The 13,223-nt window shown below is 58.4% G+C and overlaps 1 protein-coding gene across 16 annotated transcripts in view; it reads right to left on the bottom strand.

The window, feature by feature from the left end:
- The window catches only part of ATP2B2 (ATPase plasma membrane Ca2+ transporting 2), a 351,827-nt gene that overhangs the window by 5,060 nt on the left and 333,544 nt on the right, over positions 1–13,223 (bottom strand). For 11 of the 16 annotated variants that reach the window (XM_070576502.1, XM_070576508.1, XM_070576509.1 and 8 more), the window contains 4 exons: positions 10,915–11,128; positions 9,005–9,216; positions 8,757–8,864; positions 6,697–6,879 (listed from right to left, as the gene is read on the bottom strand). In XM_070576502.1, the coding sequence (XP_070432603.1) occupies positions 6,697–6,879; positions 8,757–8,864; positions 9,005–9,216; positions 10,915–11,128 (717 nt within the window). Of the gene's footprint in view, positions 1–822; positions 878–4,679; positions 4,852–6,696; positions 6,880–8,756; positions 8,865–9,004; positions 9,217–10,914; positions 11,129–13,223 lie in introns of all 16 variants that reach the window. The other 5 variants (XM_070576510.1, XM_070576516.1, XM_070576517.1 and 2 more) reach the window with 2 other exon arrangements.

Genomic DNA, 13,223 nt, shown 5'->3' with positions numbered 1-13,223 from the left:
CCAAGCGAGAGCCAGCCAGATGCTGTGCATTAGTGCTGGTGTGCCGCGAGGCTGTTTGGCTGCTCTGGGACTTCTTTCTCCCTGGACTCCCTATTTGTGGCTCAGTATTCTGATCTCAGGATAAGTGGGTCATTATACCCTTGATTAAGTGAAAACAACAACAAAAAAGGTGTGGCAGGCCTCCATTTTCTTATCTGTACAATGGAAATAATAATTACCACGGTAGCTGCCCAACCTAGTGCCCAGCACATTCTGAGGCTGAATTGCAATAAGATGCCAGCCGGAGTGCCTGGTGGAGGAGGAGGGATGGTGGCAGGACCCTGTCATGTGACTGACAATGCAGAGGGGACGACACACAATGAGATGCAGGCCCCTCGCCCTCCCCCTGGCATGGAGACAACAGAAAGAATGAACTGCTTTGGACAAGACTGTGGGGACAGGACTTTTCGGGACATCCCGCCATGGCCATCTCAAGTCTCCACTTCGGTCCTCTCCGCGGCTGAAATGGAAAAAAATGTGGGAAGAAAAAAAGCTCTTCCGTCTCCCCTCCCTGCCTACCCTACAGATGGGGTTCGGGCTCACACGCCGCATTTGGGCGTGGGGTGGGGGTGAGAAAAGGACCAGGCTGTGGGGTTTCAGACGTTTTGGTTTCATCAGCACAAAGGGAGCAGGGGGCCCGTGCCGTTGGCGGGCTCTGAGGAAATGCCTAAGCCCCGGGCTGGGATGGGTTCGACATACTCGAATGTTTACCCGGCTTCAAGGAAGCCAAGAGTCTGGGATTGGTTCACATTCATTTCAGGCTCAAGGTTAAAGACTCACAACCTCTTTTAATTTCACTCTCTCTTGCTGAACTCTGTGTCCAGGGTTCTCTAGCCCTCTAGGGAAACAAACACATGGAATATTCAGACAGCGGAGAGCTCCAGGGTCCCCCCCAGAAGCAAGCCATTTTCTCGCCAACCCAAGGTTGCACTAATTTAATTACCAAAATGCTAACGAGAGGTCCAGCTTTCCTTCCTTCCCTTCTTCTTTACTTCTCCCCCTTAGAGATGCAAACTCCTTGCCCTAGCAGTCCTCAGAACCAGGGAGCTGAAGGGGGAGTGGGAGAAGGAGATGCCCTGTCCAGCAGGGGATGGCGTCCAGAGAGTGCCGGTCCTGGGAGCCGGGGGGGCGTCTGATGCTCCTGGCCTGGGTGGTTGAGGGGCCAGGACCTCCACTGATGGACACGAGCCTGCTACAAACTTCTGAATGCAAAGGTGGCTTCAGATGTGTTGGGATTTGTGGGGAGTGAGAAAGGGGCTGTGCGGCTTGGCTGTAGATCCAAGAGCTGAATGCTAGCGTTGGCCTGGGGGGGGGCACTGCTTCCTAGTGGAAATTCACCCTCCGGGGGGTGTGGGGCGGGGGGAGAATGAGGGCCTTCAGAGTCACGCCTCTTGCCAACCACCTGCCTCTCTGAGCCTCCGTGTCGTGCTCAGTGAAGTGGACGTATGGGCAGACCCTCCCGCCTCGTGTTTCACTTGTGAGGCATACACGAAGTGAAGGCGGTGGGGAGCTGCTTTGGAAAATGTTGAGTGAGGCTCAAGCGTAAGGCGTTAGGGGCGTGCCATTAAGTTTCGGGGGGGGAAAAATGAACTCATTTTTGTGTAAGTCAGAAGAGAAAAGCAAGAGAGTGGACCAGAGTTCCCTCCCGAATGTTCCAGATGCCAATCTGGCCAGACCGTCATGTCACGGCATGCATTTGTCTGCCTGGGGCCCTCCGTCTCTCAGTGGTGCTGGGGGAGGGCTATGTGATGTGGTGGGGGGTTCCTCACCCCAGTGAGTCGGAAGTCAGCCCCAAGTACACACCGCCCTGCCCCAGGCCTTGTGGTCAGTCAGCTCTTGATAACTCAGGGGACAGGGGTTTGGTTCCTTCCAGGGCACGCAGACCCCAGGTATTTTTGACTCAGCAGGCACATGGCCACCCTCTGTTGGAGGATCCCCAGGAAGACCCTGCTCCGAGGAGGCAGGAGGCAGCCCCTCCATCCCACCCAATTGGGTGCCCCTTCTCTGACTGCCTGGCCACCTGCTTCCCTATGGGCAGAAAGCTTTTTGGCTTCTGAAGGGCCCCTGTCTGGTATGTAGAGAGTCCTTGGAGACCAGAGGTGGTGACATTGTTATAGAAACTACTCAAGCAAAGGAGGAACTAGGGCATATCTATTTAGAGTTCACATTATGCCTATGTTGACCAAAACGTGTGTGTTGAAACCAGAGAGGGTGTGATCCCTTTTGGAACCAGTGCCCTCATGCAGGGGGATGGTTGGGCTCTGTTTGAGACCACACGCCTAAGAAAGGGTCCCAGAAGAGACCCAGAATTACAGGCTGACCTCTACAATAGAGGGTAGGAATGCAAGATTCTTAAGGAGGCCCCTGGGGGAGAGGCAAGATGGTGGTTGGGTTAGGGAGTCATGCCTGGCCAGCCCCTTTGGCACCTCTGAGAGAACGAAGGGTCTTGGGCAAGGCCTATAGGCCCTTTTTCAAAGAGTGTTCCAAAGGTGGGGTCCCCATGGGATAAACAGGAGTAATCTGGCCTGGAAGGAGAGTGGCTTAGACACAGGAAGTGGAAGGTGGGCAGAAATGGGCATTTCTCTGCAGGAGACGTGTTAAGGACTGATTGTCCCAGACTAGCCTTACTGAATGGTTTTATAAATGACAGGAGAAAAGATGAAAATGAAATTGCCAAGGTTCGAGCTGACTGAGCTCTTTCTTCTAGACTGAAAGTGAGGATGAGGGGCTGAACCGAGGGAAGCCTTTCAGGGGCTGCATGGGTGCCCAGGAATGCCAGACGAGCTTTGTCGGGCCAGTGTGAAGAGCCACGCTTCAAGAAAGAGGCTGAGCCAGGATGGACAAGGAGCAGAGCGTGCACCCAGAAGCCAGGCTTCTGGCAGTCAGAGGGATGCAGGTGTCCCTGGGGGGTGGGGAGGGGCAGAAAACGAGAGAAATGGACTCTTTTCCAAGTGGCTCTCCAGGCTGGAACACTTGGGTCATTGCACCAGACAGGGGGCAGTGCTGAACAAGGCCAGTGCTAAGTGACGCAGGAGTAGGTCAGCTGGGTGGGGGCCTCCCATCAAGATGAGGGCTCTCTGGTGTGAAGGGGGGAAGGATGGGACCAAAGTGCTTCCTGCCCTGAGAAAGCCTGGTAGTGATTTCCTGGGGACAATATCTCATAGAGACATGACAGCACCTGCTCAAATATGTCCCCACCTCACCTCGGCTCATCCGGCCTCCTCATTGCCGTGTTTCTGTGCTAATGAATGAACAGTGAGGGGCTTTTCCCCCTTCTCTGCATCTATCCTGTCATCTTGCATGCCTAGCAGGACCACATCCACTGGAAGGTCATGGGACATGAGCTTATGTCACCTGCAGGCTCTTTTTCAGCATGTGCCTCCTGCCAGAGGGCAGATGGCAGAGTTCCCACCCAGCGCACGGGTCCTCTCCTGCTCAGAGGCAGAGGATGTACGTTGCGGGTGGTTCTGTGTTTGGACGCAGCTAGAGGCACCTTATAAAGCATCAAGAGATGAGGCCTGGAGTCGGTTCCTCATCAGAGAAGCCCCGGGGCTGGCTAAGTGAGCAAACACACTGTGTCCACACCAGAAGACCAGACTGGGGCCCCCGGGCAGGAGGAGGGCCCCAGTGGAGCGAAGGGAGGGGAAGCAGGTGGTAGAAGGAGACTTCTTATTGCCTCGGGGGCCTGCAGCCAGGGAAGGTCTGAAAGATCTAGACAAGGCCAGAGATGAGAGACCCAGGTCAGAAGTGGTGGCCTGAGGAGATGAGCTCGAGGTGGCAGGAGGAAGATGACAGAGGGGTCAGAGTCCCAGGCTGTCCCTCAGATAAGGAAGGCAGGAAGCCCAAGGTTGGGTCAGATCCCACAGGGCCTGCTGGCACCCAGCCAAGACATGAGGCTGGCCCACCAGTTTTCTCCTGGAGGTCAAGCCGAGTGGGTCAGGAGTCTTGTCCCTTCCAGGAAGGGCACAGACCTTCTGCATGCAGGAAAAAGTGTGTGTGAGGCCACTGATGCCAGCAGGTATGTGAGGGGAGAGGGCAGAGGGTTCTGAACCACTGGGGGCTAGGCCTCCACGCTGTGATCTCCTCGGGGGCCTGGGAACCCTGGCTGACTGTGACCTCTGACCTACAAGGACCCTTCAATTGGCTGGACCCCGCTGTGACTGACTGTGATCCCTGAGGGTCTTGTCCCTTTGCCTGACCTTGACTGCAAAACTGTGACCTCCTGGCCAGCTCTGACCCTTGCCCTGAGCATGACCCGACACTGACTGGGACCCTCGGTGCCCCCCAGCTGGCTGCTCCCTGGGCTGCTGTGACCCTGTAGGGGCTGGGACACTTGATCTCTGAGACGTCCCTGACCAGTGGTGATCTTTGGACTGGCCCAACTTTTTGACCACTTGCAACCCTCACGACCCTCTCACTGACGGGCAACCCCTGACCCAGGCTGACTCTGGCCTGCCGAGGGACTGCCCCCCGTGACTGGCTCTGATCTCCTGAGTAGCTGGGCCCCTCCTCAATGGCTGTGGCCCCTCAGCCCCTGGGCCTAGCCATCACCAGCTGTCCCCCATGTCCTTGGTGCCCCAGCCCCTGCCCGCCCAGCGCTGGCGTCGCTGGCGCCCAAGGCGGTAAGGATGCACACTCACGCCCAGCTGCAGCAGGAGGAAGGCTGGTCGGAGAGGAAAGAGCATTGGACAACGACACGCGACTAGGGCTAGAGAGATTGGCTACGTCCTGGCTCTGGCTGGTGACGGAGGACTGTCTCCGCAGGGCCCCCTGAAAGGAGGCCCCGCTCTTGAAAGTATTGACTACTTCAATCTGCAACGGAGGAGAGAACGAGACAAGTTGCGAGAAGAACGGACACAACAGCTGCACGACTGACAGGCGCAACCACGAGAACAGCCGCAGCCACGGTGACAAAGACGACGTCACTTAAATCAAAACAAAAGTACCAGACACACTCCAAGGCTCGGGAAGACGTCTGCTCAGCTCCGGGCCATCTGTAGTTCCCAGGGTCCCAGGGAGGACACAGGGGCCCCACCTTTGTCCTGCTCTAGTGGCTCAGGGGCCAATGGGCTGGGGGGTGATTAAACACGGTGTTAGAGGTAAGGGGGGTGCTCAGCCCCCTCAGGGCCAGGCATGGAGCCAGAGCCGTGTGCTGGGGGCTCTGCGGTGTGGACGGACCTTGGCCCAGATCCTGGCTCTGCCACTTAGGAGCTAGGTGACCTTGGGCAAGTCACCTCTCTGAGCGCAGTTTCTTGCCCTTCAGAGAGGGCAATGCCACCTACCTGGCAGGGTTATCTGTAGGTGGCAAAGCACCTGGCCCACCTTACTGTCCATGAGAGCCAGGCTGGAGAGGCACGTGGGCCCACTCCAGAAACTACAGTCCCGGTGTCCTCCTGCCATTCTAAGGCCCCTGAAAGGCTTTGTGGCTGGACTGGGGACAGCACCAGGGCCATGCGCACTGACAGCTGCCCCAGGAGGGCTGGCTGCTGGGCTTCTTGTCGAGGAGGAGAGCCCAGGCTGTGTCAGGCTGTCCCCTACCCCAGCTCTCAGAAAGGGCTTTCTCCCGAACCTCAGTCACCCCTGAAACTGGGGGAGGGGCATACCTACCTCTCGGGGGCTGTGGAGGCCAAGGAGATGATGTGTGAGACAGTGCACTGTGGGGTGTGAGGCAGCCCAGGGGACCTCTTGCTTGTTGTGTTTGTTAAAGGAAGTGCAAGGCCATGCCACTGAGGCCATCAGAGTGGGGGCTCTGCACTTGCCAGAGTGTGATGGGGTGGGGTGGTCATGAACTGCACAGACACCGCTCTCTCAGGTGGTCTGGGCCAGACCAACCCTCTCTTAGTCTCATCGTCCCCTCTGTTCCTCTTCTTACGGGGCTGTGAAGGCATGCTGTGAACTACAACCCCCACCCGTGTCGAGGGGCTGGCCCGTGTGAGAGTGTGTGGCATGTGGGGGGGCCCCGTGGTTGCAGCATGTGGCAGCCATGCAGTCTCTGTCCCGGAGAATGGACGCACATCCCACACGTGCACTCTGCACGTGTGTCCTTGGTGTGCACGTATGTGTCTGTGTGTGCATGGGGGAAATGGAGCTTTACTCCCTGGAGCTGCCTCAACACCCCGGTGGAGGCTGGGGGCAGAGTCTGAAGCCCCTTGGAGGAAGAGGATGTGTGCGCTTGTGTAGAAGTGGGCTCATGGGCTGACCACCAGGCCCAGGAAAATCTGGGGCTGACCTTGGCCTGAAGCTGTTATTCTGCACGTGGACCAGTCTCCAGCCTTGCCCGACCCTCCTGGTGGCCGCCCCACAGCCCTGACCCATGGGCCCTGACCAGAGCCCCTCACTCACCTCAAGCCTCCAAGTCACCCCTTCCCTACCCTCTTAGGGGCATCCCCCCTGGAAACCCCCAATGGGTGTGACCCCAGTCTGAATCCTCGCTGGGCTGAGAGGGCGAGGTGGAACATTCCTCAGAAGGCTGCTGTTTCTTTAGCAGCCACGCGGTAGTGTGTGTGAGGAACGTGGGCATACAAAAGGCTGGTGAGATGGTGAGAGCAGGTCTGGACCCCAGCTTCTACGGCCCTGGGGGGTGGCATGGAGCACTCTCATCTCCATCGCCTGCCCACCCCAGCCAGGCGTGGGCCCAGCCCCGGGAGCCTCCTGTACCTGGGTTTGGATCCGATTCAGGCCTCGGAACCACAGAATCTGGCCCCGCCGCAGCTCTCGCTCGGCGTGGTCTATCTCCTCCACGTCCTCATTGAGCTCCTCCTCTGGGATCTCCTCCTTCTGCGTGAGCCTGCCCGCCTCCTTGAGGAACTTGAGCCTGCTGGTAGGGATGGTGGCGATAACCTGCAGGGGACGCGACGGTCAGGGAGATGGGGGCTGTCCATCAGCTGGCCTCCTTCCTTCCCCGTCACCTCCACCTTCCTCTCCCTCCCTCTCCTCTTAGCCACTTAGCTAGTTACATGTTCAACTCACTCCTTAACTCATCTCACCCATTCCTCAACTCAATCTTTACATTTCTTATTAATTTGCTTTTTAATTCACTCACTCATCCAGAGTCAGGGGAACATAGTGGAAAACCTTGGCCATTAGGAGTTGGACAGAAGTGACTTTGAATACTCCAGACCCTACTGGTGGCGTGACCTTGGGCAAGTCACCCAACCTCTCTGAGCTCTCGTTTTCCCATCCATAAAGCTGAGAGCTATTCTCAGAGCTGGGGTGTCTAAGCTGCCATGTGTGAACCTGGCCCACAGCTGACCCTCAGGTCTCTGGGGTTCATTCCTCCTGAGGCTGTTGGGTCCTGGGATACCCAGCACGGGCAACAGGGGCTCAGGGCCTGGGTACCCTGGGGGAGAGCCAGTCCTGGGACTCTGGGAATGGCTGCCCTCCCAGAAAGGGAAAGCGGTATGGGGAGGGACTATGCCTTCATTCTGAGTCTTCCTCCAAAGGGTTCGTCCAGGGGGCTGAGGCCTGAGAGGCAGGACCTAGGGGGAAGCTGAGGTGGCGGAGGTGAGAGGCCCCTTACATCTCCTGCAAAGACAGACAGGGCTGGCCTGGCCGCTCAGCCCCAGGGCTTCCCTGGGAGTTGAAGGTCAGCATTGCCCACTGGCATCGTCCTTAGGGATTAGGAGTCTGCTGGCCCAGACGCCAAGAGCTCCCTGAGGGTGTGGGCCCCAGGGGACTAATGATGGCTTGTCCCATCATTAGTACCCAGGGAATGGGGTTGCTAAGTCAAATCCAGTTTATCAACTCTCTGAAGAAGCCCCAAAGTTTAAAGAAGGTCCCTTTGGATGAAACTAAACTTCCTTCTTCATCTTCTAGTTCATTTCTGCCACTGGAACCTCCCACTCTAGCCTGGGAACAGCTTGAAGGCAAGAACAATGTCTCAGGCCTCTTGGGGCCCCATGGCCAGATGACACGACCTTGGGAATAAAGTCCCTTTCGCCTGGGATCTGGCGCCCGGTGCTTCTCCCAGCACCACGTCCTGGTTGGCGCCTGTGAGCTGTGAGCACCGTGACCGTGTGTGTGGATGTGTTTGCATGCCCTGAACATGGGCAGAAGTAGAGAAGGGAGTGCATGCGAGAATGTTCTGGGGTCATGGCTGGAAGGACCCCTACAGAGCATCCGGCCCAGGGGTCCCCGGAGCCAGGGAGAGAGCATCTCAGATACAGCGAGAATAGCTCTGTGACGCGGCAGAGTTCGTCCCTCTTGCGTCCCCTCGGAGCCCTCCGATGGAGTCTCGGCTTGGTGCTCCACAACCTGCTAATCTCCACCACACCAGGTACTCATCCCTTCTTAACAACAAGCTGGCCTCAGGCTTTGAGCCTTCGCGGGCCATGACATCTGGTTAGCGTTTAATAACGTCATTCTCATTACATTATTTTTTTGTTAGGTTCTGTTTACAACAAGAGATGTTCATTTCCCAACCACGTTAGTAATATAAAGTTGCTTCTTGAAATAAATTTGTTAAAAAGCTGATGCGATTGAAAGAAAGTATTAAGTAAATTAACAAGTTCAGAGGTATATGGATATAAGGCAAAAATCATAGTGGTGGCACCCAAGTGACCAGCATTTGGGAACTGGGCCACCCTGCGGGTCTTGCTGGGTGTCAGACAGCGAGTCCATGGCAGAGCCGAGACCCATTTCTGGGCTCCCGGAGTCCCCATCCCGTGCTTTTTCCCTTCCCCCATGACAGGCACCTCCTACAACCACCCGGAACTTACCTGGCCCCAGACGAGTTCGCCTAACCCAATGAAGATGCACCACATCCACTGGTCCAGCTGCAGCGGGGAGCAGCTGAATGGCTTCCCCCCAAACTGCACGATCACTATCTGGAGGGCAAGGGGGCGAGACAGAGACAGAGAGACAGGCCGTCAGGAGCCAGCTCAGGGCTCTGGGCCCCAGGGCCCTGGGGAGGGGCTCCGGCTGCCCACGGCCCGCCCCGGCCGGGTCAGAGTGGGGGCCTGGCTACCTGGATGGCAAAGGTGCCCAGCACGATGGCGCAGAAGATGGGGTTCCGGAAGATGCCGTCAAAGACGTTGCGCTCGCCGTGGATCTTGCGGGCGTTGACCTCGTTGAAGAGCTGCATCATGACGAAGGTGTTGAAGATGATGGTGTAGTGCTCCGAGGGCGGCGAGTGCAGGGGCGCGTTCCTCCCGCTGTCGATCTGGAACATCTTCTCGCCTGCCAAGCCGAGAGAGTGGGCGCTCGGCTGAGGGCCGTGGCCTGGGAGACGCCCAGCCCCGCGGGGGGCCTCTTCTGAGCAGCCAGGTGGGTCACCCAGACACAGAGGTGCCCCCTGGACACAGGGGGCAGGGTGGGCCTGTGCTGTGGGGTGGCTGTGAGTGGGAGTGACGGGGTAACCAAACGCTTTCTCCTTTAGGGAGAAAAACCTCGGGAGGACTGTTTTCCACTTTTTCTGTGGAAATCTGATAAGGTGGCACGCCTGCTGGCGACACTGCTTATACAAAGTGACCCCTGGTTGGCAAACTCGCCTGGACTAGGCGGAATAGGCGTGAACTAGGACGCCTGGGGGGCCAGGGCTTTGGGCTCCCCCAGGAGTGCTGATGCTCGTGACTGAGCGTGTCCCTTGCTGACACCTCCGGAAGCTCATGGGGCTGTTACGAGACATCTCAATTCCCATATGGAGTTTGGGGCTTCCAGGCCAGGTAGCTCTGGACACACCCGTGCGGCCTCATTCCCTTACACCTCAGCTGTCACGTGGTGGGGGGCAGCCGCCCGGGCTGCTGTGTGGACCCCCGCGGATGGCATGCCTGGTGCCGTCCTGTAGCCTTCTGCAAAGCTGCGTAAGCTGGTGCCAGAGGGATAGTGGGGTTTTCTGAGTGTGAGGCGTCTTGCTGAGCCCAAGCCCACAGACAGTAGGTGCTCGAGTGGGGAAGCCAGGGTGTAAACCGGGAGCCCGCCCTCCCCCCGTCTCCCCTGCCTGACAGCTCTCTCTCGAGTCTCTCCTAGTTTTGCATTCATGTGGCTTCCTCTAAAGCTTTTCACGATAATCTTTCCAACAGTCCTGCCAACCCATCACCATCAGCATTTATGAAACAGGGTCCATGCCCCACCGCCATCCGTACTCTGGACTTTGAGGGCACGTGCTCGTTGGCATTGAAAGCCCAGCTCAAAGAGGCTCATGTGGAGGGAGTCTGCCCAGGTTGGGGACTCAGAGCGGGCCCTGACTCGCTGTGTGACTGTGGGCCAGCCCTTCCTTTCTCTGGGCCTTGGTTTCCTCATCCATGACCTGGGGGTAGGCTTTGCCTGGATCATCTGTGAGGCATCCATGGAAACCAGGCCAGTCTTAGCCCCAGACAGACCTTGTCCTTCACTGGGCTGCTCCTCAGACCAGCTGCGTGCCCTCGGGCAAGTCACCTCACCCCTCCAGCCTCAGTGACCTCGTGGTACTGTAAGGTGGGGAGGTGGCACAGGCGCCTGCCTCAGGGAGTGGGTAGGAGACCAGCAGGCAGCCTACACGAAGTGCTGTAGAACAGTCGGCAGGGAGGCTGGATTGTGGCGCCACCCCCAGCAAGCCTCGGCGAGGATGCCTTCCACGGGCAAGGAGGAGGTGCGGGATGGGTTGGAGAAGGGGCCACTCACTTCCCCAGAGCCGCAGGCCCCGCGGGGCTGGTGTGGGCATTAGTCAGCACCTGGGCACTGCCTTGCATGGCATATGCTGTGTCTGGAGTGGAAAAAGCCCTGGCTTTGGGGTTGTCCAGACCTGGGACAGGGCCGGGTTCTGCCCAAGACTTGCTGTGTGACCTTAAGCAACTAACTGGACCTCCCTGGACCCACTGGCAAACAGGAGGGTGGATGTGAATTCAGAACGTTAGGTCCGGGCCATGGTGTCCCCACTGGACGGGGTGGGGGACTCACCCACAAAGAGCAGGGTGAAGATGAGGGTGAGCTGGTAGACGGCGTGGCCCAGGATGTTCTTCATCATGGTCCGAGAGATGAGGGGCTTGTTGCGCCCGTAAGGCTTCCTCAGAAGCAGCGTCTCGGTGGGCGGCTCGGTGGCCAGTGCCAGTGAGGCGAACGTATCCATGATGAGGTTCACCCAGAGCATCTGCACGGCCTTCAGAGGGGAGTCCTGGGGACAGCGGCCGTGGACAGGGCTGTCAGGGAGGAGGCCGGCCCCACCTGCTGCTCCAAGTGCCGGCGTGGGGCTCATCACTGGGGTCGCAGCACCTTCCTGCTGGAGCCTTGGGGCCGGCTCTGCCCAGTGGTCGGCCCTCGGCTGACCTGTACCCTGGGCTCCCATGCAGGTCCGCTAGGCCTTCCCTGAACAGCCCAGACCTGCCACCTCAGCCCTGTCTTCTCCCCCAGGGAGAAAATGGAATCCCCAGGCCCAGTGGACACCAGCTTCCTGCCTCCCATAAATTTAGCCCCGTCCCGCCATCTTCCCTCCTCCCTCCAGCCTCTGTGGACCGTCTCCCCTCCTGGCTAAGGCCAAGACCTCCGCCACCGTCTCCAGCCCAGACCCGGTCTCCTCCGCCTCCCTGCCCCTCCCCGCTGCCCCTCCCCTCAACTCTCAATGGCTCAGGTCTGTCCTGTCCCACAGACAAGCCCGTGACCACCTCCCCTTTCACTGCTACCCAATTTCTCTTTACTTCGTACGGTCGCTTTACCCTAAGCAATTATTGTGTGTACCTACGATTCCAAAAATAATATATTTTCTTGGTAGAAAATCTGAGCAAGTATGGAATGGCAGGAGCAGCCAAAACCCGTCCACGATCTCAGCACTTCCAGGTTCCCACCGTCCGCATTCTGCTGTGGATCCTTCCACACCGCCCTCTGGCTGAGACTGGGGTCGCACATTGATATTGTTCTGTGCACAGTCACATCACGTGGTCTACACTGCCCAAAGGTGCTGAGTCCATTTGTCCTCCTACTTCCGCCCACCCTCGAATGCCTTGTCCTCCGCAGCCAGATGCTGGCCTGTGCACACCCCCCAAATGCCTCTCTTCAAGGTCACCCGTGCCTTCCTTGTCACAGTGGAGGGATGCATCTTCCAGCCTCATCTCACTACCTCGCCACTCTCCTGGTCCCCTCCTCCTCTCTCCATCTCCCTCAGGGCTCCTCTTCCTCTGCCTTCTAGATCTGTGCCGCCTGTGGTCCCTTCTTTGGTCCTGCTGTCCTCTCCCTACCTGTCTCCCTGGCTGCAAGTGCTGACTTTTCCCCCCAAATACCCTCTCCAGCCCAGACCTCCCCCTCTGGCTCTAGCCTCATCTCCTGATGGCACACCTCCTCCAGGAAGCCCACAGACTCTGTCAGCCCAATAGCCTGAATCGAGCTGTTCCTCGCCCCTCGGTCCTCTCTCAGTGTGGCTCCTGAGGCCCCCTCTGCCTGCACCCCGTACACCCACTCACCTCCTAGGTATCGATCACAGCCCTCCTCTGGCCGTCTCTCCCACCTCTGCCCTGGCTCCATCACGCTCCCCATGACCCACTGCTTCTTCCTGCCCATTAGCCTTCTCTGATCGCATGCACCTCAGGGTCAGGGCCCCCACAGCCCCACCAAGGCTTGCATGGCCATGGCACCAACTCAGTCCAAGACCTCAGGCAAACTGATAGTCCTCTCAGAACCTCAGTTTCCCCATCTGGCATCAGTTGGTCTCCAAGAAGCCTTGTGAGAGGGAGTGTCATGGGGTGTCCCCAAGCCACCATTAGGGGGAGCCTCTCACCCACAGGCCAGGAGAAGGTCCTTGTGAGCAGAGGTCCCCCAGCCACCCCGGGGCTCTGACTCAGGGCTGGGGGACTGGGTGCTGCCATGTGCATCCCCAAGGGCTCAGAACGTGACAGAGGGGAGTGGCATTCCCAGGGCCACACAGCGCTTGGGGCAGTGTGGCCTCCAGGCCTCTGGGGTACCTGTGGGCAGCAGCTTGTCTTCCCACGTGGCAGCTGGGAGGATCCTGGCCTTGGAATGCCCCCTGTCTCCTCCCCGGGCCAGGCTAGTCAGCCTCTGGGGGAGGTGGGAGGCTGCGGGAGCAATGGCAGGTGATGGCCAGTCTACCCTCTGAGCCTCAGTTTCTGCCTCTGTCAAATGGGAATCCTCGCAGTTCTGCCTCCTGGGGCTGGGTGAGGAGGCAGGGAGGCTGCAGATGGCGGGGCCTGCCAGGCGGCTCCCACAGGGCTCAGGGCACGGGGCTGCTCAAGACCCAGACATGGTGACTGGACAGATTCCTG

Source organism: Equus przewalskii, chromosome 15 (genome assembly GCF_037783145.1).
Source record: "Equus przewalskii isolate Varuska chromosome 15, EquPr2, whole genome shotgun sequence".
In the NCBI taxonomy this organism is placed as follows: Eukaryota; Metazoa; Chordata; class Mammalia; order Perissodactyla; family Equidae; genus Equus; species Equus przewalskii.
This window is presented reverse-complemented; position numbering and strand designations above follow the sequence as displayed.